This window comes from Sceloporus undulatus, chromosome 2 (assembly GCF_019175285.1).
Source record: "Sceloporus undulatus isolate JIND9_A2432 ecotype Alabama chromosome 2, SceUnd_v1.1, whole genome shotgun sequence".
Lineage (NCBI taxonomy): Eukaryota > Metazoa > Chordata > Lepidosauria > Squamata > Phrynosomatidae > Sceloporus > Sceloporus undulatus.
In genome coordinates, this window is record NC_056523.1 from 14,758,972 (window position 1) to 14,782,143 (window position 23,172).

General features: G+C 44.2%; 2 protein-coding genes across 3 annotated transcripts in view; one reads left to right on the plus strand and one right to left on the minus strand.

Moving 5' to 3' along the window:
- Window positions 1-4,891, plus strand: part of SKIV2L (Ski2 like RNA helicase) — a 35,405-nt gene extending 30,514 nt beyond the window's left edge. For both annotated transcript variants that reach the window (XM_042451124.1, XM_042451123.1), the window contains exons 26-29: window positions 1,058-1,168; window positions 2,311-2,529; window positions 3,266-3,406; window positions 4,563-4,891. In XM_042451124.1, coding sequence (XP_042307058.1) covers window positions 1,058-1,168; window positions 2,311-2,529; window positions 3,266-3,406; window positions 4,563-4,763 — 672 coding nt within the window. In that variant the 3' untranslated portion in view covers window positions 4,764-4,891. The remainder of the gene's footprint in view (window positions 1-1,057; window positions 1,169-2,310; window positions 2,530-3,265; window positions 3,407-4,562) is intronic.
- Window positions 4,892-6,317: 1,426 nt separating this feature from the next.
- DXO (decapping exoribonuclease) lies at window positions 6,318-21,796 on the minus strand. Its single transcript, XM_042451137.1, is given in 8 exon segments — window positions 6,318-8,192; window positions 11,236-11,296; window positions 11,299-11,332; window positions 13,432-13,567; window positions 14,662-14,881; window positions 16,811-17,040; window positions 19,216-19,613; window positions 21,414-21,796. Coding segments are annotated over 8 exon segments (1,236 nt in total). The 5' UTR covers window positions 21,429-21,796; the 3' UTR covers window positions 6,318-8,050.
- Between the last annotated feature and the right edge of the window lie 1,376 nt (window positions 21,797-23,172).

The window sequence follows — 23,172 nt, forward strand, 5'->3', positions numbered from 1 at the left end:
TGGGACTTATTTCTGCCATAACAGGTCTCCACACTGGGCTCGGAGGCTGCTCATAAGTTTGGGGAGTTAGCTAGTGTTATAATGTGTGTTATATGCCAGGAAACCGTTGTCTCTGTTCAATTCACTGTTGATGGACTACAGTTTGTTGATATACTGTACTCCAATTCTGCTGTTTCTCTTTCTAACTCATTTTAACTGAGATATACCTGTACTGGATAGGAAACATGCTGAGGGCAACTGTGTAGCAGGAACTCTGAAGCCACTTCCACTTCCATTTTCAATATTAGCAGTTCACGGTTTGTGCAGCTATCTGCTCCTGATCTTGTTTTTGCAGACAGAATGGAGCTTCTCCATCTTCTCCTTCCAATTATGTAGTCTGTTTGATTTTCCATATTAGCCATCAGGTGATGTCCATATATAGCGTTGTCTTTCTGGTCCCTTGAAGAATGTGTTTGCGATGAACCAACTGTTGGCCTCATAAAATTAAATCAGTCACCTTCCTGCTTCATTTCTTGATCCTAGGCCAAATGTTCCTACAATCTTTGATTCTGCTATTTCCGATTTTTCCATTCTAATCCCCCGTGATGAACAAGAAGTCCTGTTTTGATGTGTGATCAATTTCTTCCTGGACTCCAGCATAGAATCTTATAAATTGTTATTCTTCTGCCTCTAGTTGGAGCACAAATTTGGATTATATTGATGGGTTTTCCCTAAAGTCTTATTGATAAGATTTGATCAGGCTTTGCATTCTGTCCTTTCACTGTTTTTGTTACTATCTCTCCTCCCTGTTAATTGCATCCCATTTTATTCTTTGTTTTTAATTTCCTGAGTAAAACACTGTGTAATTATGTGACTCAAAATTACCCATTCCTATCCACTTTACCTCACTCACCCCAAGTATTGCAATGTTTATATGTTCCATTTCTTGTTTTACTGTGTTCAGTTTCCCGTTTCAGGCTTCTCACATTCCAAAAGCCTGTTCTTGGTTTGTAGTCACTAAGTAATGCATGGATGGCATTATCATGCAAATACTCCTTTTTCTCTTCTTTCCCTCTAGTTTGTGCGGTTCAGAGAACGCCAACAAGTGCTGGAGGAACTGGAGAAGCTGCGTTTCCTGCTCTCTGATCAATCCCTTCTTCTGCTGCCAGAGTATCACCAACGTGTTGCGGTAAGTCTCTGGAAGGCATGAGTGGAGCGGCCTCATATACAGATGTGCCAAGCAGGTGATGCCTCAGGGGAAACACAACTCATCCTCAGACTTTAAAAGTCCCATAGTATAGGGATGGACGATGTGTGGCCTCTTTAGTGGCTGTTCCTAAGTACTGGAGTTCCCTTCTCAGGAAGGCTAGAGTGGCTCCTTCCTTGTTTTATTCATTTCATTTTCAAATCCTTGCTGTTCTTCCATTGGCAAGTGAAGACTTTTTTATTTCAACAGACTGTTTTACAAGAAAAAGGCTTTTCTTGATGTGTTGAGCTGCTTTTATAATGAGCCAGTGTGGCATTTGGGGACAAAAGGTTTTTTTGTGTGTTGGGCATATGATACAGTGATGGCATACACACACACACACACACACACCTGCTTTCACTTAGTATATTGTATTGTATGTACAGTAGACCCTCCACATTTGCTGGGGCTAGGGACACAGGACTCCCATGAAAATGAGAAAACCACAAATTAAAAAACATGTGGTTTTTGTTTTGTTTTTTAATCTGAGAGAATACCTCTCTAAGAATCTCTAGGTCTTCCAGTGCAATTCTGGGTCAAGATCTGCCAGAAGCTGATCGTGAAATTGGACTGGAGGACCTACAAATGCCTAGAGAAATGTTCTAGGAATCTCTAGGCCCTCTGAATCAAATCCATGAATAATCAAAATCCACAAAAGTCAAAGCTGCAAACGTGGAGGGCCAACTGTACAGTCCGCTCTCCTTATCCACAGATTTTTTTTTTATCCATGGATTCATACATCCACAGCTTGAAAATATTTTTAAAATATAGAAATTCCAAAAAGCAAACTTGGATTTTACTGTTTTATGTAAGGGATACCATTTTACTATGCCATTCTATCTAATGGAATATGAGCATCCATGGATTTTGGTATCCACAGCAGGTTCTGGAACCAAACCCCCATGGATACCAAACGCCCAGTGTATTGTTTTTGGTAGTCTCTGTGGCAGAGAACTCTAGTTTCTCCAAAAGATGAAGTTCGGGGGGGGGGGGGCAGCTGGATGTATTGTGTCTGACAATCTCTGGGGTACTGCACCTTTTCTCCCCCCATGGCCAAACTCTTCCTTCGTATTTCAAACCCATAGGTCCTCCGTTCTCTGGGCTACATCAATGAAAGTGGGGCTGTAGAGCTCAAAGGGAGCGTGGCCCGCCAGATCAGCAACCACGAGCTTCTCCTGACACAGCTGCTCCTCGACAACACCCTGACAGACTTGCGACCTGAGGAAATTGTGGCATTGCTCAGCTGCACCGTCTGCCAAGTGCGCACCCAGGTGGAGCCACAGCTGCCTTCCGTACTACAGAAGGTGAGGAAATGGGTGTGGGGACTGTAGGAGAACTCTTCACACATTGTACAGGGAAACTGTGACACTTAAATGCCACAAGATGTAGTGATAGCTGCTGACTTGGGACAGCTGTTATAGGAAGTTGAATATCGTCATGGAGGTTGGGGCTATTAATTGCTACTCATCACAACAGATACATACTCAATATACCTCTGTAGTTCACCTGCTGGGGTGTATGAGCACAGTGCAATGAATTCAAACTACAGGAAAAGAGTCCACCTAAACATTAGGAGGAACTTCCTGACAATAAGGGCTGTTCAACAGTGGAACACACTCCCTTGGAGTGGTGGAGTCTCCTTCTTTGGAGGTTTTTAAACAGAGGAGTGCTTTGTGTATTCCTGCATGGCAGGGATTTAAACTGGATGGTTCTTGAGGATTCTTCCAGCTTTATGATTTCTGGGTGGTCATTGCCCTTAAGTCTAGCTCATGTACAAGTCGTTTTCTGCTGTGGAAGCACAATGCAGGACAAGATAGGGCTTTTCTCAAATCCTGTATAGCTCTTGCATTCTTAAGTCAACCCAAACACTAAAGGAAAAATTGGCTTTCTTAACTCTCCCCACCCACCTGATGCCCTTCGGATGTGTTGGACTCCCACGTCCCATGAACCAATACAGCCAGTGCTCAGGAACTCTGGAAGTTGGAGTCCATTTCTACATGGGCCTGGGCTGTGGATTCACTATCCCTTTTCACCCTTCAGGGCATTGAGCACATCCGATCAGTAGCAATGGAAATCGCTCTGCTCCAACGCAAGTGTGGCCTGCAGGAATCGGTGGAGGACTTCGTGGAGCAGTACAAATTTGGGCTGGTGGAGGTGGTTTACGAATGGGCCCGTGGCATGGTAAGGGTCCAAGCTCTGGACCAAGTCAACTTTCTTTCTTAGGGTGGTTTGCCGCACTGGATCTATTTCCAGTCTCCTTCTCCTTGGGAAGGGCCTAAATCATGATCTTAGAAGCTAAGCAAGTCAGCCCTAGTTAGTACTTGAATTGCCAACAAATACCAGGTGCTTTTGGCTCTATTTTTGAGGGAGGACCTGGCAAAACCATCTCTGAGTATTCCCTGCCTAAGGAAACTATAAAATGCATAGGTTCACCACAGTATGAAGGCAAACACATACACCTCCCTGGGGAAACCAGAAAACTCCTTTTTACAACTGATCTAGCAAAGTTAGTTTGTCTCTGTATTGAATCTTTTGTGTGAAGGGTTGGGGAGCAGTTAGGAGTAATCTGTGCTTGGCTTACCCCGATGTTTAAGAGAAGGAGGGAGATAAAGACAATCAGTGACTGTTTCACCTGGGCCCAGACGCCTCCCTGGATCAAGAAGTATGGCAACAGGTAACGGAAAGGGGCAGGAAAGTAACTTCATAACTGCAGAAGTAATTTTGTAGCAGAGCAGGAAGACCCATTACATCTCACTTCTGCCATTAACTCATGAGGTTGCTTTAGGCAAGTCACGCTTGTTTTAAGCCTCAGCTTTCCCCCTGTAATACAAGAAAGGCACTGAACTACCTTACAGAGTTGTGGAATGAGAAACTATATAATAGTTGTACAAGAAATTACAATGTGTAATACTCTTGCTAACACGTTATTTTATTATTATGCTGAATATTGTTGCTGTTATCATATACATGAAGTGTTTTGAATGCTGTATACAGATAGTGGTTCTGTTATTTATAGTCAGATGCTGTGAGTATCTGTCACTGGTCTGAACAAACCTAATATTCACACCTTGAACCTGTATCCTGGGATGAAAGGGTTGTAAGCATTTGAGAATAATCTTTTTCTTATGGGAATTTTACAAGTTGAACACATACATTGAATACAACCAGAGTCAAGAGGGACACATCCGTCTTAGTAACAGCATAGGTTTCAATTAAGAAGTTGTTTCCCCTTCAAGAATTATGGCTAAGTCTCTTCTTATATCCTGCCCCAGCCAGTCAGCATAGCTGCCAGCAGTAACCAACACTAGCTAACTGCTTCTGTTGTCTCTCTCTTAAGCCATTTGCAGAGATCGCCCGCCTGACAGATGTGCAGGAAGGGATCATCGTCCGTTGTATCCAACGTCTGGATGAGACCTGTCGTGAGATGCGCAATGCAGCCCGGGTCACTGGGGAGCCAACACTCCATGCCAAGATGGAAGCCGCTTCCAACATGATCAAGAGAGACATAGTCTTTGCTGCCAGCCTCTACACCCAGTGAGGTGTGAAGCTCCTTTGGGTTTATTTCATATCCTTGGAACTGTGTGTATCTGGTCTGTTAATTTCTGACCTCGGAGAGGTTATAATGCAGCTTGCTGAGACAGAGAATAAAAGATGCTTTATTGTCAATGGGAGTGGAGATGTGAGCTTTGCTCTAGGTCACACAAAGCAAAGGGCAATGCTGTACTACAAAGGTGAACATATTCTTGCAGTCCCCAGACCCAATGGTTGCTCAAAATAGAAAACTGCTGCTTGTGGAGGGCTTTATGATGGGGATGGGGAAAGTGTGATTCATGGGCTGCTTGAGGCCCTTGGATCCACATTTGTGATCCCTGAAGCTCCCTGCCAGTCCATCCACTTGAAAATATTTTCGTGTAATTTTTGCATGGTTATCCACACACACAGAAAGCCCCCCTCCCCTTGTGCAATACAGCTGAATACTTTATTCAGCTCTAGGTTGCATTTTAAGAAGACTTTAGACTAGATTTCAGCAAAGTGCAGCCCCTCTTGATGTTGGTGGACAGCAACCCATAGCACTCTTTCCCATTTGGGGAGCTGAAGTCAAACAACATCTGCTCCACTCTGGAGCAAGTTCAGAAAAAGGCAGCTAAGCAAAAATAATTTGAATATGGAAGAGGGCAAATGTTTGTTCTTTGCTATCCCAGAATGGTATCTTCAGTAACAGAGCAAATGAGCAGGTTTGGCTCCCTCCTTGGTGGTCTTCAGAAAGAGAAGCTACCTCCCAGTTCTTGGGATTCCTAGCACTAAACAGGGTTGGGCTGGATAGCCTATAAAGCCTATGCTAATTTTTATAGTGTTACACTAAGCCACCCTTGGACAGAGATTTTTTTAAAAAACAAACCATAGTCTATGACATGATGTTTGGCTGCAAGACAGAAAGTATCTAGCCTCCTGAAACTTATTTTAGTTACTGGGGAGGTGGATGGTATGGTGTTTCTATAATAAATTAATAAATTAGCATCTTCCTGTAGCTTGCAGTACCATCTTTAGATGCTGGAGAAAGGCCTGGGAGATTTTGATTTCCTCCCAAGGCCTTTAGGCAATTCCATGTGCTACTCTCCTTTGCAAGGTCCCTGAACTCTTCAAATAGGTAAGAGAAAGTCTGGAGACTGATGTATAGGGAAATGAGAAATGATGGAAAGATTGAATTAGTGATACAGTGCTGGAATAAAATGCAGTGACATTTCACAAAAGTGAAAGAAGTTCAGAAGAGGTACACTGGGTGGTAGACAAAGGTTAGTGTAGGTAAAGCTGGTGTATGTGTGCTTGAAGCTAATTTGGTGGTGGGAAGCCTTGTCCGCCACTAAACAATGTGCCTAATCATTTGTGGCAATAGCTATTGGCAAGGTCTACACTACTGCATTACCTCTCTTGAAGCTGCAATACTTATGCAGAGTGGTTATCAAATGGAGAAGTGGGTGAAACACTGAGACCAGAGGACATGGTATTCAAGGAAAGATAAAAAGGAGACTCATTCCAATTCCTCCTTGAAGCAAGGCTGTTCCAATGCCTTCCAACAGAAATGAGAGCTTTGTCAATTAGCCCATTTTTATTAACCTGATAACAAGAGTATGAATGGATTTGTAGAGGTTTGCTATTCTGCTGTCATGGTTTGGATCACAGCAACAATTTTACAGATTTAACTGAAAAGGAAGGAACTTGATTCTGCTCTGTAGCGCTGGTGAAAAAGATGCACCCTCTGCATCTCCAGGAGTGAGGAGTCTTCTTTAAAACAAGGTACAAGTTGCATATTTTGCTTTTGCCAAAGCTTCCCCTCCCACCCACCCCCACCCCTAAAAAAGAGCTTTTACAAAATATAAGTGGCTACTAGGGAAGTGGAAGTCATATTTTCTGTCATTTCAGGCAACAAAATATCTAGAAATGAGAGGCAAGACCTGCTGTGGTCCCAGTAAATATAGGCCAGAGTGGACAAGTTCCAGATGCTTCTGGTTGTTTTTTCACGGTGGTGAATTCCACAGCAGATCCCGCTGGAGGAAAGTGGGCAGTGGATAGAGATTGCTCACCTTAGTGCCTTGGAATAAATGGAACTGTGAAACCCTCTGGACTGGACTGTAGCTCCCAAGATCCCTTACCACTAGCTGTAGTATGTAGAGACCAAATGCATCTGAGGAAGTAGACAAGTCTACGAAAGCTCATACTGCCAACTTCTTTCTTTCAGTTAGTTTCAAAGGTGCTACAAAATCTCTCTACATACTGATTCTACAGACTAAATCGGGTACCACTAGCTGTGGTGGTTGGCTAGGACTGATTGGAGTTGCAGTGCAACAATATATGCCTGTTATACAGGTTGTCAGGCAGAAGTCTGCCCTAGTCTACCAGGAGTTGCTCTACCACTGAGCTATTTCTTGCAAATCTCACTCCCCAATTTTGGGTTTGGTCTTCCTCCTCCTTAAGCTTTGGCATTTCTGGCTGTAAGTAGTCATGGCTTCCTTCCTCAAAATTCAAATCATGATTCTCGACTCAGGGAAGGAGCTGTACTGCCTAAAACAAAAGTAGATAATATAAAAACTACAGAACCACTCACCACCCTTAGGTTTTTTTGCCCCATTGGAGAAAAAAAACCCACATTGCCTGGAAGCTTCCAAAAACTGCAGTTCTTCTTTACATAAGGTGTCTTATTTCATCCCAAGGTGGTTGTTGCTGAGAAACCAGAAGTGGTTTTTGTTCTTTTTCATTTCAATTACTTGTGTCATATACAGTGGGTCCTGGGGAGTGGAGGCAGGATTAGTTTCCAGAACCCCTTTAAGTTGCCCACTGTGGCCTACAATCACTGGGCAGGGCTACCTCCCAAGATATTTTGCTACCTGAAATGACAGAAAATACAACTCTTCACCTGCAACTATTGAAGCCAACTGGACTTCTGGTTGGGGGATTCTGGGGGTTATAGTCAAAAGAAGTAGCCTTTCCAAGTTCTGCTCATGGTGTATTGCATCCAATTATGAAAAGTTCCCTGCTGGACCCACTGTCCCCCCCCCCCCATAGTTGGGTCCATTTTCTCCCCCGTGCAAGCCATTAATGAAAAGAAAAAGGAACTACCTCCCATAAGTACGGCTAGGAAGCAACATATTTACAGTATAGTTTATTACTTCCTTCCTCTCTCATGGCAGCCAAGGGGCTTGTACATCTCTCCCACTCTTTCCAACACCAGCTACCAGCCTCTTCCTGTGTCACCTCCCTCACCACCTGCTGTAGCCTGCCAACATCTAGGTACAAAACCGGCTTGTCCCCCCCACCCCCTGGCTCAGTTCAGTCTGGGATCCGTGGTGTTGGGGGCTTCTCAGTGCTCAGAGCCTCCACGTACCAATCGGGCAGGAAAGTGTGATCGGAGTCACGATGCACAGTGAAGGAAACCGGATGCCCAGGCTCCCAAGCGAAGAGGTGGACCAACCTGTGAAGACAGGGAAAGAAAGCAAATCACATGTGCGATACTACAAAAGCAGTGAAAACCAGTTGTAGTAAACCCAGGGTTGTAATCAACCCAGATCTCATGCATATTGAAGCCCCATAGGCTTGAATGTAGCGTGTGCATGCGGGTTGTGTGCATGCCCCATTAAATTTAATGGTGGTCGCCCCTCCGCGGATTTTCAAGTCCTTGGATTTCAAGTCCACAGACTTGGAGGGGCAACTTAATTGTTACATTTAAGAGAAAAGGTGGCCTCCAGAGCTCTTCTCATAGCCACCACCCACCTGCTCTTCACAACAACCCTCTGAAATAAGTCAGACTAAAAAGGAGAGACTGACTGAAAGCTGCCCATCGAGTTTCATGGTTCACCAGGGACAAGAACCTGGATCTCTGAAATCCCAGTCCAACACTCTAGCTCCTATGCCACATTGCACCCTAAAGGAACACATCATGAAGAGCACCTGATTCCTCAAAAAAAAAAAAATAGCTAATTTGAATCACAAGTGCCAATTATAGACCAAACTATGGGAAGGGAGAAATATTCCAAAGCCCAATTTAAATTCTACTATCATAAGAATGAGTTACCTTTCCCAACCTGGTTCCCTCCAAACATTTCCAACTATGTCTCCCATAAGTCACAATCAGAGCACCCAATGGCCTCCCCCAATACAAAAAAGTGTGTCGGAATTTGAAGTGTTTGTCTCTCAATCTATTCAAGCCCATATGCTTGATCACAAGACTCACCAAACTTGGTGTGTTATCTAAAAAGACTAAGGCCCTTATCAGATGAGTGTGGAACTGGAGGTCTTCTGCACTGGGCGGTTCGAATTCACGTTATTTCGCAAAGTACCATCATACCAGCATTCGAATGGCCCAATCCGCACTCACGTGAATGCGCGAGCTGCCGAACTGAATTGGTACTGGCTCCTCTTTTGGAGCGTGTTGGCCAGTGCGCTGATAAGGGATTGGCGATATCCGGATTTTTTCTCTGTTCGATCTCCGTGCGAAGTGTCTGGTATGAATGGCAGTCCTGAACTCGTCGCAAAGACCCCCAGATTCCAATTTTACATTCGGTGGGTCTTTCCTCTTGCCGGTTAGGGGAAAGCGGGGGGGGGGCGGTGGTTCCAGCGGCCTCCTCTTCTTCCGGCTTGGGAGCCAGCCTAGGCTGCCCAGGCAGGGAAGAGGCGCGGGGGCCGCTGGATGGAATCGCGGTTCCAGCAGCCTCCTCCTCCTCCTCCCGGCTTGGGAGCCCGCCTAGGTTGCATCCCAGGCAGGGAAGAGGTGCGGGGGCCGCGTGGAATCCGCGGTTCCAGCACTCCTCCTCCTCCTCCCGGCTGGGAGCCAGCCTAGGCTGCTCTCAAGCCGGGAGGAGGAGGAGGAGGCCGCTGGAACGCCGGCGATCGCCACGATTCTAGCGGCCCCGCGCCTGTCCTGCTGGGATGCAGCCCAAGCTGGATCCCAAGCCGGGAGGAGGAGGAGGAAGCGCGGGAATCACGGCAACCCAAGAAAGGCCATCCAGTCCAAACCTCCTTCTGCCATGCAGGAACTCTTAATCAAAGCATCCCCATTGACTTAATGGCCATCCAGCCCTTTGACAGCCGCTGGAACTGCTCCCCCCCCCCAGAATACATACACACAACTCACACACGCAGAACCGGGCATTGCTAATTTTGCAAGGGAAGGTCATGGTTACGTTAAACCAAGCAAGAATGTAGAGAGAAAACAGTAACGGGCATGTTGTATCGCGATTGTATGTGCATGGCTGGCTCTCCAGCTGTTTCCCGGGCTGTCATGACGGACCTCCCCTTTCCCCGGAGCGTTTAAGGTCGCACCACTGCAGGGCCCCACTGAGCATGTGCGAGGCGGCCGATCGATCGGCCAATCCTCATGTTGACACTGGGTGACACCTTCTGCACTGATGCACTTCGCGCGATGCGGATTGGCCAATTTGCCTCTGCACCTGCGGAGGACTCCCCGTATGTGTACTTTGCGCAAATAACGCGAATTCGAACCGCCCAGTGGCAGAAGACCCCAGTTCCACACTCATCTGTAAGGGCCTAGAGGAAACATTTGAGGCAAATGAGTTGTTAAGCATAGTGAGTTAACAGTAAACATTCCGAGACACAGCCGTGTTGTCTGGAATATCAGTATGCAAAGCAATCCTGTCGCACCTTCGAAACTAACTGTGCAAAAGTTGTTGCAGCATAATCTTTTGTAGACTTGGTCTGCTTCCTCAGATGCATGGAGTCAACCGTGAGCGTGTGTCCAAAAAAGCCCCATGCAATTCTAGCTGCCTTAACAGGAATAGTGTTTCAAAATCAAGGAAAGTCATAGTCCCACTCTGTTCTGCTTTGGGTCATGCCTCCTGTAGACACCACAGTTCAAAACAGATATTGACAACCTGGATTGTGTCCAAAGAGGGCGCCAAGATGGCCGAAGTTCAGGAAATCAAGCCCTATGAGGAATGGCAGGTATTATATTAAACAGAAATTATAGGAAAATTATAAGGAAATGAGTCTCCACTTAAACTTAGGAAGAACCTATTTACTGTAACAGTTGTTTGACAGTAGAATAGATGGCTTCAAAAGGGATGGGCTTTCCTCTTGGAGGTTTGTAAATGATTGGATGCCCACTTCTCAAGTTGTTTTAGATGCTTGGAGGGGCATGATTTGAACAAGATGGCCTTTCAGTCCATATCGCTCTTTGGTTCTAAGTTTCAGACCAGAAAACCAACAACTTTGGCTATGCCATGCATGCATACATGTGCACACACAGAGGACTTGATCTGGTGCTGCAGCCAAAGTCTATCTTTACACACCTTCAGTAGTGTACAAAGTGTCCATCCCTGAAAAATCCGACATGGTTTTACATGCCTTAGTAAGGAAGATTGTGCTTACACTATACATTTTCCATATCTCCTGTATTATTATATAAAAGGCTAATGCATTAACAAAGCAAGACCATCAACAACCGTCCAGATAATGCTGGAAAATGTTCCCAATACCGAATAAGGAAGAGTTACAACTACTCACTTGAATTGTCTTCTGTCACCACTTTCTTCACAAAAGCTAGAAATGCTGCACAGAATTCATGCACACCGCTGGCTTCCAGCAGCCTGGGTCTTCCTGTCAGGGAGGAGAAAGAGTAATGTGGATTACTTAGAATAATGCCAGAAGAGTAGTTATTATCTCTCCACCTTTACTGCCAAGATCCTGGTCCATGCCCTAGTGGTCTCACGACTTGATTACTGTAATGTCCTCCTGCTGGGCTTCCTTTTTCTCACCTCCGTTCCTTTCTCTCTCCAGCAGCTTCAGCTGCACGCATATCACTTCCACCCACGCTTGACCACATCCTCCTGTGTTGGCATCCCTTCACTGGCTCCCTCTCCCTTTCCGCATTCAGTATAAGCTCCTGCTGTCGACATTCAAAGCCCTCCATGGACTGGCCCCTCCTTATTATCAGACCTTTCTTCTCCTCACCTTCCCACCAGGGCCCTCCGTTCTGGTAGTCAGGGTGTTTCTGTCTCAGCCCAGGCTTTCCTCTGCCCCATCCCGGATTCGCCCCTTTTCACTTGCTGCCCCTCACTCCTGGAACCTTCCTCCACAAGCAAGAGCCATCAATTCTTTAACCACTTCAAAACGGAGTTGAAAACCATCCTATTCAGAGAAGCCTTCCCAGGCATCGCATAATTGTCGCTTACTATCTGATGTTCTGTTGTTGGCTGTTATCGATCCATTTCCTGTATTGCTATGTTCTGTATATGTTATCCTACTTGTGAGTATGTATTTTCCCTGGATATGATTAACCTTCCATTTTGAAGCCAAGCCCTCCCTCCAGTCCATCTGCTTGGTCCAGGCCTCGGCGTGAGGTTGAGAGCGAGGAACGCTGACCCTTACCCTTTCCGTCACCACTGCCTTCTCTTCTGTGTTATGTCTTTTTAGATTGTAAGCCTGAGGGCAGGGAACCGTCTAACTAAAAAAGATTGCATGTACCGCGCTGTGTAAATTTACAGCGCTATAATAATAATAATAATAATAATAATTTTTCCCAACAGCTCCAAGTTAGCTAAATCCATCCTCTGGTGCACTGGCAACTTGGGCTAAACAATTTTGTAACCAAGGTTTCTTTTCTGGGTTTTATTTACTTGCATGTAAATAACCAGCAGTGCCCTTAGGCCATTTTCAGCTGTAAAGGCAATTCTGTAATATCATAAATCATTGGTACTCAGACTTGTTACCCTTGGGACCCCTTTTACATCTACGTATGGATGCCATGCCCCCCATTTGCCATAGTATATGAATAGAAATATTTTGTTTATTGAGTGTGTGTAATTTCATTCACATAATTCATGTATATTCGTATTTTAACATTTTATAAGGAAATAGCATCATTCAAATTTGAACAATTTTATGTAAATAAATTCAATATTTAACTCAATGTATAAATTTTACACGTAAAAAAGTTTGGGAAGGGAAGGAGGAGGAGGGATCAGGGCTTCCAAGTCTCATGCTCCCAAAAGTCCCATCCCAGCATTTTAGAATCACTGCCATAAATAATACAGAGAAACAAGTAAAAACAGCTAAGGTGTAATTAAGGATTTTAAAGTATTTAGAGGTTTGAAATATTAAAAAGATGTTAAAGAACAAGCACCATAATTCAAGAGGGATATTGACAATTTGAAGCATATCCAGGGGGCAACAGAAATGGTGGAAGGTCTTGAAACCATGCCCTATGAGGAGAGACTTAGGGAGCTGGGTATGTTCAGCCTGGAGAAGAGAAGGTGAAGAGATAATATGATAGCCCCGTTTACATATTTGAAGGGATGTCATATTGAGGTTAGAGCAAGCTTGTTCTCTGCTGCTCCAGAGACTAGGACACAGAGCAATGGATTCAAGCTACAAGAAAAGAGATTCCACCTCAACATTAGGGAGAACTTCTTGATAGTAAGAGCAGTATGGCATAAGAATATGGTGTTCCTTATTTAAAAAATGGCAAAAATCAAGGTTTGCTTTTGGGGATTTTTTTTGGGGGGGAGGGGGATATTTTGGATGGATCATGTATATGGAAGACCAACTATACCACGCTTTCCCTTCAAAAAAATGGGACAAAATAATCAAATAATGGATTTGATACTCACTGAACCTCTTTCTGTGGAGGTGCTGACTGAACCTTTTTACCAAGATCATCCCATAACTGGTCTTTTGGGGGGAGAAGTCAGACTCACCCTAATGAGCTGAAATATCTTCATGGTCTCAAAAGTCTCCAGTCCCACAATGGAACCATCTGGGCCTCGGTATCCAGCCACAATTCGAGACACTCCAGGCAGAAACGACTGAGCCCACCACTTGATCATCTTGTGCCTGAAAATAGGAAAAAAACCATGGGTGATGGAAACTGGTCACTCCCCTCCCCAAGTAATGCTGACTGATGTCTTACAGAATTTGCAAGCCCCCTGACCCAGCCCCCATCTTCAATAGTGCTGCTCAATGCATGAGCATTTATAGAATCACAGAAACTTAAGGAGTTGAAAGGGACTGCAAGGCTCATCTCGTCCAGCCACCCTATCATGCAGGAATACATAGTAAAGCTGTTCTAAGGCTACATTCACAATGCAGAAATAATCCAGTTTGACACCAATTCAATTGCCATGGCTCAATGCCAAGGAATTCTGGGAACTGTAGTCTGATGTGGCATTAGAGCTCCCTAACAGAGGCGGCTAAATATCTCACAAAACTACAGTTCCCAGTATTCCATTGCATTGAGCCGTAGCAGTTAAAGTGATGTCAAACTGGATTAATTAGGCAGTGCAATGCAGCCTTGAGAGATGCCTGAATATATCCCAGACAAGTCTGTTTCATTTGTCAAATAGTTCTTACTCTCAAAACGTTTAGGTGGAATCTCTTTTCTTTTAACTTGAATATAAATTAGATTCAAAAGACCGTATTCGAGGTGCCAACAATCCTGTTGGGTTAGACTGAAAGCCTTTCCTAGCCCAGCATTTTGTCTCTCCCCACAAACAAATACAGGTTTAGTCTCTCTTACCTGGAGTCTTGAAATCCAAAATACTCCAAAAAAGTTCACATGGGTGGCTGAGAATCTGAGACCTTTGCTTTCTGATGGCTCAGTGTACACAAACTTTGTTTTGTGCACAAAATTATTTAAAATATTGTGTATCAAATTATCTTCAGGCTATGCATATAAGGTGTATATGAAACATAAATTTTGTTTGGGCTTGGGCCCCATCTCTAAGATATCGCATTATATATGTGCAAATATTCCAAAATCCAACAATATTGCCCCCAAAAGGATAAATAACTAAAAACCAATTCAAACCACTACAAACTGCTCTTTAAATATAATTCTAAAATGTGGGTGGAAATGGCTCTTCTTGCCACTACTGTACTTTCTTCAGCCTAATGAACTTGATCCAAACCATTGCTGCTTTTTGCCTCACCTATAGAAACTCTTCCTCTGGCCAGGACTGTGCATGACTTTGCTTGTCTTCAGCTCCACATAGCAGCTTGGTGGCTCTGGCCATGGGCTCCGTGGGTCTGTGCAATCCACCTCCCCAGAGAAGAGAAGCGAGTGGGTTCCCAAGCGGGTTCGAATCACTGTACAGTAAGCCTCATTTGTGTTCACCACCCCAGTTGGATCGGGGGTCCCATCTGGAGTATCTGGAGCAGAAGGAGAAATTTAGTCAGCTAGACAGTAATATTGGAGAAGAGATTTTAGTAAATTCTCTATCTTCTTTCTTTCTTACTTACTATTACTTTCTCACAATATGTGATTCAAGGAACTCACAGCCCATATTAAAACAGAGGAGGCCACACCAACAACTACTGCTATCACCACAACCACCCATGCTATTAGTTCTTCAGGACAGCTTTTTTGGGTTCCCCCCCCCCCCCAAAGTGGGGTTAAACATCTTTCCACTACTTCATGCCTGACTCTCAGCTTTCTCCCGGCCACTATGGGAAGAATGATTCTGCTTACTAGATGGACTGTCAGGATCGGTGGACCCAGTTCCCAATAACTAAGACAGCATCATAGAGTAGTAGAAACTAAAGATTTATTCTGGATATCAAGACAAAAAGTTCCCTGTCCCAGGTTTAGTGTGAGAACCGAAAAGGTCCCCGTTTGGACCATCCCAAATATATTCACATTCTCCAGCCCCCCTTTCCAACCCCAATCGCTCCCCTTTGATCCAGATCAAATGACACTTCATACTTCCTTCCGCCTCCTGTGTTATTATTTCCCCTGCCTTCAAGAAGGAGATCATCCCTGTTTCACAGCTCAGATCAACGGCAGGAAGACTGGAGTCGTAAAACTACAACTCCTTTCCGCTGCTGGCTATCTGCCCCTCCCGTTTGTTTCCCAGGCTTGGATTTAACATAATTGAAATCCTCCTCTCAACAGCCAACATACTATACAGCGTTAAATCACCATATCACTATGCCCAGATATCTTCTTCCCCTAATATCATTATGCCAACATGACGGAACCATGCATATGGATTCTGACATGGATCTGGATACGTCTGGTAGCAGAGGCCTTTGTGAGTCCAGTGTCTTTTAGTGTGGCATTCTAGACAAAACCATACTTGTGCTCCAGGTATCCTTCCAAATGATGTTGGACTGGAACTTTCACCAGGCCACCCTGGGCATAGCTGGTATTGAAGGTTGATGAGTGCTTGCAATCCAATGCTATCCAGAGGGCTAAGACCAGAAATCTGAATGAAGTTGCCTCAGTGCTGCATAAAGCCATATTCCCTGTTCTTTTAAGACTAGAGCAAGGTGGTGGTGGGATCTAGGCAGCTGTCACAGCACTGCATTGTTGCTTCTCTTCTCAGTGACTGCTCCCAGTCTTTGGAACTCCCTTCATCTAGCCTTCCTCTCTTTTTTCTGGATAGCCCTTGTGGTCCTTTCCAACTCTATGATTCTGTCCTCTACCTTTCCTAGCATGATTGTCTTTTCCAATGATTTGTGCCTTCTCATGATGTGGCCGAAGTATGACAGCCTCAATTTAGTCATTGGCTTCTAGGGAGAGTTCTGGCTTGATCTGGGCTGTCCATGGTATCCTCAGCACTCTTTTCCAGCATCACATCTCAAATGAGTGGATTTCCCTTTTATCTGCTTTTCTCACTATCGAACTTTCACCTCCATTCATGGTGATTGAGAATACAATGGCTTGGATGATTCTAACTTTAGTGCTTTGTTACTATTAGCTTAGTTATGTTTTTAATGATTTTATATTTTAACTTGTTTGAGATGATGTTTTTAATTCTGCTTTTAAAGATGAACTGTTTTTTAAGTGTCTTTTGTCAGCCACTTTGGATCCAATTTAGGAGAAACATAGCATATAAATAAAATAAATAATAATAATTCCCTCCCAAAGCAACTGGGGGAAATGTGTAGCCTTCCAGACATCGTTGGACTGTAATTCCCATTACTCTCAGCTCGCACAGCCAATAGTGACAAGATGACGGTAGCAAGCGTCCAACATACAAAGGGTCATGTGTTGTCCACCCCAGCTGTACCTCACCATGACTGACCAGAAGGGCTGAGAACAGGGCTAGAAGCCAGGACAGCCTGTAGGCAGCTTACCAGCACACATGTACTGCTCAAATTTGTACCCCATGTACATGAGCTCCTTCAGCAGTTCTGAGCGCTCTTCTCGCTGCCTCCGGGCAGCCTCTGTCTCCACCTCACTGATATATAGGGTCCCACGAAAGAGACTGACAGCTAGCAGCCACCCCTCCTGAGTTTCATAGGGTGTTGTCAACACTTTTGTGAGGTGCCCCCGCCACGTCACAAAGTCTGCATTCAGTGGCCGCCTGCAGTGGGGAGAAAGACAGAGTGGTTGAAAATAAAACAAGGCCTGGGAGAGATGTTTTTGTATGCAGAAACAGGAGATGATCTCTAGTTAAATGGGGCAGGAGAGTTAAGATGGATCCCTCCCATCCCACACCCCTCTGAATAATAATAATAATAATTCAGAGAGGTGAGGGTTGGGAAGCATCCATCTTAACCCCAACCTACATTTAACTAGAGATTATCTGGTAATAACTGCTGAATTACTATTATTTTTACTATTATTACTATTCTTATTCTTATTATTACTGTTATTATTTTACCTGCCTCCCCACAAGTCTCAAGATGAAGTACAATACAGATTAAAAACAATATATAACTAAAAACACAAAATAATTTAATTCATAGGTTAATCATACGTTAAAACACACACATATATAGATAGGATTAAGACTACCATTACACACAAAAATCATTTGTTGTTTTGTGCCTTCAAGTCATTTTTTACTTATGGCAACCCTAAGGCAAACCTATCACGGGGTTTTCTTGGCAATGGCAAACCCAATTCAGAGAGGGTTTGCCATTGCCATCCTCAGAATCCTGGGATTTGTAGTTTGTTGTAGCACCAAAGCTCTTTGACAGAGACAGCTAACTCGCTCACAAAACTACAAATTCCAGAATTCCATAGCAGTGAGCCATGGCAGTTAAAGTGGTGTCAAACTTCATTATATCTACAGCGCAGATGCAGCCTTCTACACCAAGTGAAGGAAAATAGCTCCTTCCAACAGTTACCGTGGGGCAGGCACAGCTAGCCAGGATAAAATACAGTGCACCCACACCATATAAAGAATGGCGCATGCACCCATGGCGCATGTACGCCGCTGAATCCAATCCCCATTAGATTGGATAGGGCTCGAGCATATGCATTTTTCGGCACACGCGGGGGGGTCTGGAACGGATACTCCACATAGGATAAGGCTCCATCATACACTATGGCCTGTTACAGACTGCCAAAATAAAGCTGCTTCGCGTCTCTTTGGAGGTATGCTGTTTAAATGATGCATGCATCCTAAGAATCCGGAAGCTGCACCAAAGCTGCACTCCAATGCTTAGGAATGGAGTGTGGCTGTGGCACGACCTCCGGACTCTTAGGACCCACGCATCATTTAAATAGCATACCTCCAAAGAGACTCGAAGCAGCTTTATTTTGGCAGTCTGTAACAGGCCTATGCTAGATATCAGTGTTTGGGAGTGGTACATTGGGGGACAACAGTATGGTAAATCCCTCAGCCAGCATGAGTAGTCCCCTTAATGACTGAAGGGGATCCAGGAGTTGTCATCCAATAAAGTAAGATTTCAACATTTTGAGATAGATGTAATATCAAACCCGAGATCAAGTAGTTTCTTATGGCATGGGGAGGCATACTCCATGTTACGGAAACATTAAGATAGGCCTTTATACTGACCTATTCAGCTTGGATCTATACAAGCCCTCATAAAGCCTTTATACTGCCCTGTTCAGCGTAGGTCTATACAAAAGGTTGTATCCCCCTATACAAGCCTGCCTGAGTCCCACTGAACACAGTGGTGTAGTAAAATGGCGTTCCTATAGAAAATGGCAAAATCGAGGTTTGCTTTTTGGAATTTATATCTATTTTTTAATATTTTCAAGCCATGGATGCTTGGATCCGTGGGGAAAGAATCCATGGATACGGAGGGGTGACTTTATTAACAGGAATAGATAAAGCTTTTGTACACACCTAAAGAAGGAAGACCACTCTTGAAATACCACAAGTAGCTTGAAATACCACTATGCCTCTAATGAGATATTGCACAAAAAAGTGCCAAAAAAGTCAACCAGCAGAAATAATGCAGTTTGAGACCACTTTAACTGCCCTGGCCCAATGCTAAGGAATTCTGGGAAGGGTAGTTCTGTGAGACATTTAGCCTTCTTTATCAGAGCACTCTGGCGCCACATATAAACTACAATTCCTAGGATTCCCTCGCACTGAACCAGGGCAATAAAAGCAGCCTCACACTGGATTATTGCTGCAGTGTATTTTGGACCTCAATGACAAAAGGGCTAAAACAAGTCCCCTGTGCCCAAAAAGGATGAATTTTGTAATTCCTCACATTGTAATCCTTCCTTGCTCTGACTATAGACTTGCAAGCGACCAATCAAGGTGCCCTGTCCTTACCCCTTGTCCTCAGTCGGTAACAACTTCCGGTTCTGAGCGATCCATTTCAGGAGATGGTCCAGTCCCTCGCGGACATTCTCATCATACCGCACATAGCGGTCTCGGTAGCCATCCCTGAGGTCAAATCCAGGGGAAGGGCCCTCGGCAGGAGGGGGGACATAATAGCGAAGCTGGCGGGCATCCCCGTGGTAACAGCGCTGGGCATCGAGGGAAAAGTGTCCCATTTCGGCTGGTCGCCGGTAGAAAGGAAAGGGGCCATCGTAGCGGGAAGGGGTGACAGGCAAGGTAATGGGAACTTTTGGGCCAGTCCGTTGACGCTTGGCGCTGCAGTCTTTGGGGACTTCCCTGTCATCTTCTCGGAGGCAAGTCTCGGGGTTGAGAGCTGGCTTCATGGGCGACTGCGACAGGCAAGGGAGAAGAGAGATTGTGAAATCCAACTTTCCCTAAACACATCCGCTAAACTCTTTTTCTCTGACAACACATTGGCCTTCCCCATCCCCAACTATAGTCCAGATATTTTAGACTACAGCTCCCAACAGCCTCACACTGGATTATCGACAAGCAGGAATTTTGCAAGAGGTGAACAAAGTGTGGGTCAGAAGCTGCAACCACCTCTGCACACAACGTTTGTGGCCCCTGAAGCCTCTCGCCAAGTTTCCTAATTCCTTCTAAACCTGTCCAATCTTTTTATTTTAATTGGCATGATTTCCAGGCCAATTTTGCTCTAAAACAACAGAGGAAAGTGCATAAAAATAACCCTCCACCACAAGCACCCCAGAACTCCCAAGTTGTTGCTGTTGTGGTGTCCCTTCATTTCCAACTAGTAGTGATGCCACTGCTAGTGGGTGTTATTTGTTATCAAGGTTGAGAAAAGGGGTTTTGTTTTGTTCTTAAATCTAAACCCTGGGATTTGTAGTTTGGTTTTGGAATAACATGTAGGGTGGTATCCAGAAGAGTTAAAGCAGTTTGCCTCCACTTCAACTGCCATGACACTGTCCTATAGAATCCTGGGATTTGTAGTTTGGGGGGGGGTAATTAGCCTGGTCTGTCCGAAAGCTCTGGTGTCTCACAAAACTACAAATCCCAGGATTCTGTAGGATAGATAGAGTCAGGGCAATTAAAAGTAGTGTCAAACTACTTTAATTTTGAAGTGTGTTTAGGAAGGAGCCAATGTGGCGTAGTGGTTTGAGCACTGGACAGTGACTCTGGAGGCCATGGTTTGAATCCCAGCTTGGCCATGGAAGCCCCCTGGGTGACCATGGGCAAGTCAAACTCTCTCACCTCAAAAAACCCACAACAGGTTCAGCATTGGCATCACTAGGAAGGTGCAAGAGGTGTGGACCCTCTTAAAACATCTGCTTTTAGGCATTTGCTTGTATAGAAGGACATCTGTTCTGATGATGTTATGATCGCATGGTTCAAAGAATTATAGAATCATAGAGTTGGAAAATACCCCCAAGGGCCATCCAGTCCAACCCCATTCTGCCATGCAGGAACTCTCAATCAAAGCATCCCTGACAGACAGCCATCCAGCCGCTGTTTAGAGACTTCCAAAGAAGGAGACTCTCTGAGGGAGTGTAGTGTGTTCCACTGTTGAACAGCCCTTACTGTCAGGAAGTTCCTCCTAATGTTTAGGTGGAATCTCTTTTCCTGCAGCTTGCATCCATTCTAGTCTCTGGAGCAGCAGGAAACAAGTTTGCTCCCTCCTCAATGTGCCTACATGTAAATGCAATGAAGCTGTGCATATGGCATTGTAATTTAAAGGTATGTAATTGCAATTTTTACCCCCATATTTTTAAACAGTACAATATACAATACAACACAGTGCATTATTCTAAGCATTGTAAATATTTTTAAACCACTGTGCCTTTCTTTACCCCCATATCTGCATACAGTACAATGCACAATACAATACAGTGCATTTTGAATATTTTTAATATGTTTTTACTATTTTAAATATTTTAAAACCTGTTTTAACCTTTCTTTACCCTAACCCCCCTCTCCCCCTAAAAAAAACCCACTTCGGCCTTTTTCCTACCTGAAAACGCTGAGACCCTGCAGTCTAGCACCGGGACCCCTCTCCTCCCAATGGTATCTCCTAAAGAGCCCGCTGAGAGACCCCCAACATGGACGCTACCACTTGCAGAAATAGGGGAGCACCCTCTCCTTCGCTTTATTACCCGACCCCTTGCACTGACCTGTTCTGACGTCATCGCAGGCTAGCCAATCATTCACCTCCAGAAGGATTCCAAGCTAAGGTACATGCTTCTCGGGCGCTCCCTCTTTCAAACCCTCGTTGGCGCGCCCGACATCTTGACCAAAACAACGGCAGGGTTCTATTTCTTAGCGGCGTAGTGATGACGCCATCACAAGGCGCCGCTCCAGAGTCTGAAGCCGCCTCCCTTCCCTTTTGCCAGCTTTATCCAGAGCAGGGTTCTTTGTTGTAGTTCGCGCTAGGGACCGCTAGGTGGGGGTGGCGGCAAACTTTTTAGCCTTCAACTGTTGTGTGCCCTTAGACTTATTTTATTGTACTGTACTGTATCTTAATGCGTTTAATAGTGTTGTAAGCCGCCTCGATCTCATTGGAGAGGCAGGGCACAATTAATTAATAAGTAATTAATAATTATTAATATTTAATTATTATTTATTATTATTATTATTATTATTATTATTATTATTATTATTATATTTTATAGTACTTTTATTATAATTTTATTTTAACAATTTATTATATTTTGTAATAATTATTATAAATATTTAATAATAATACATGTTAATAATTAGTCATTGTTAATTATCAATAAGTAAATATTGATAATAATGAATAATTAATTATTAATTATTAATAAATTTGTTGTTGTTGTTTTTGTTGTTGTGAGCTATCCTGGGGTTTTCTAGGCAAGATTTGTTCAGAGGGGTTTTTTTGCCATGGCTTTCCCCTGAGGAGGCTGAGAGAGTGTGACTTCTTGCCCAAGGTCACCCAGTGGGTTTACATGGCCGAGCCAGGATTCGAACCCAGTCTCCAGATCCAATATCATCCAAACAATTATACCTTTATTGGGCCCACCAAAGCACACAATTACATGTTGTGAGCTTTCGAAGTCACACTGGCTTCTTCCTCAGGCAAACAGGAGAAAGAAATTGAAGATGTTAGCCATCGGTCTGCGTTTTGCTGTTTCTGGCCTTAGTTCAGATGGTAGGGAGGGCTGTCTGCAGCCTGGCACTTGCACCTTTGACCATGCAGTCACTGGCAGATTTTCAAAGTCAAGGAAATGTAATGTCCATTTGCAACTCAAAGAAGATGTTTCCTTGGAATCCAGCATGTCTCCTTCCTTTGTCAAGCCACAGGCTCCTATGTAGGTGGAAAACATTGAGTTTCTTAAGAAGCCTTCATGTTTTGCATCAGGAAAACTTGAGGTGATGTAGGGGCAAAGCGTGCCAATCAGTCACAATATTAGAAAAATGGCTTTACCTTTGTTGGAGACAGAAGCCTCAGATGGCAAGGTCCCAGTGCACCGGCTCTTCCCACTGGACTCCCGTCACGGCTAAAATCCGGTATCTTGAAATCCAAAAAGACATCTAGGGGTAGCCGTATTGGCCAAATAACAAATCCAATAACATCCAAACAATTATGCCTTTATTGGACCAACCAACCACAGGGCCAAGGACTGGTTGGCATGCTTTGCACTTTGCACTTTGCAAATCTCACTCAGCTCATGATTGCTTAAATCCAACTAAATATTTACAGACGCATGCAGTTTTAGAGAAAGAAATGTATCAGACTGATCGCCAGTTTAATTCATTCAATAGATATTATTTGGTAACAAAATTAATTATGGTATCCATTGGCTGGCATTTAATTTGGGTAAGGCCATCAACACCTAGTGTGGATCTGTGGGTTATTTTATTTACGTAAGGGAGAAATACATTTAGAAGAAAGCAGGAATGGGCCTAAGT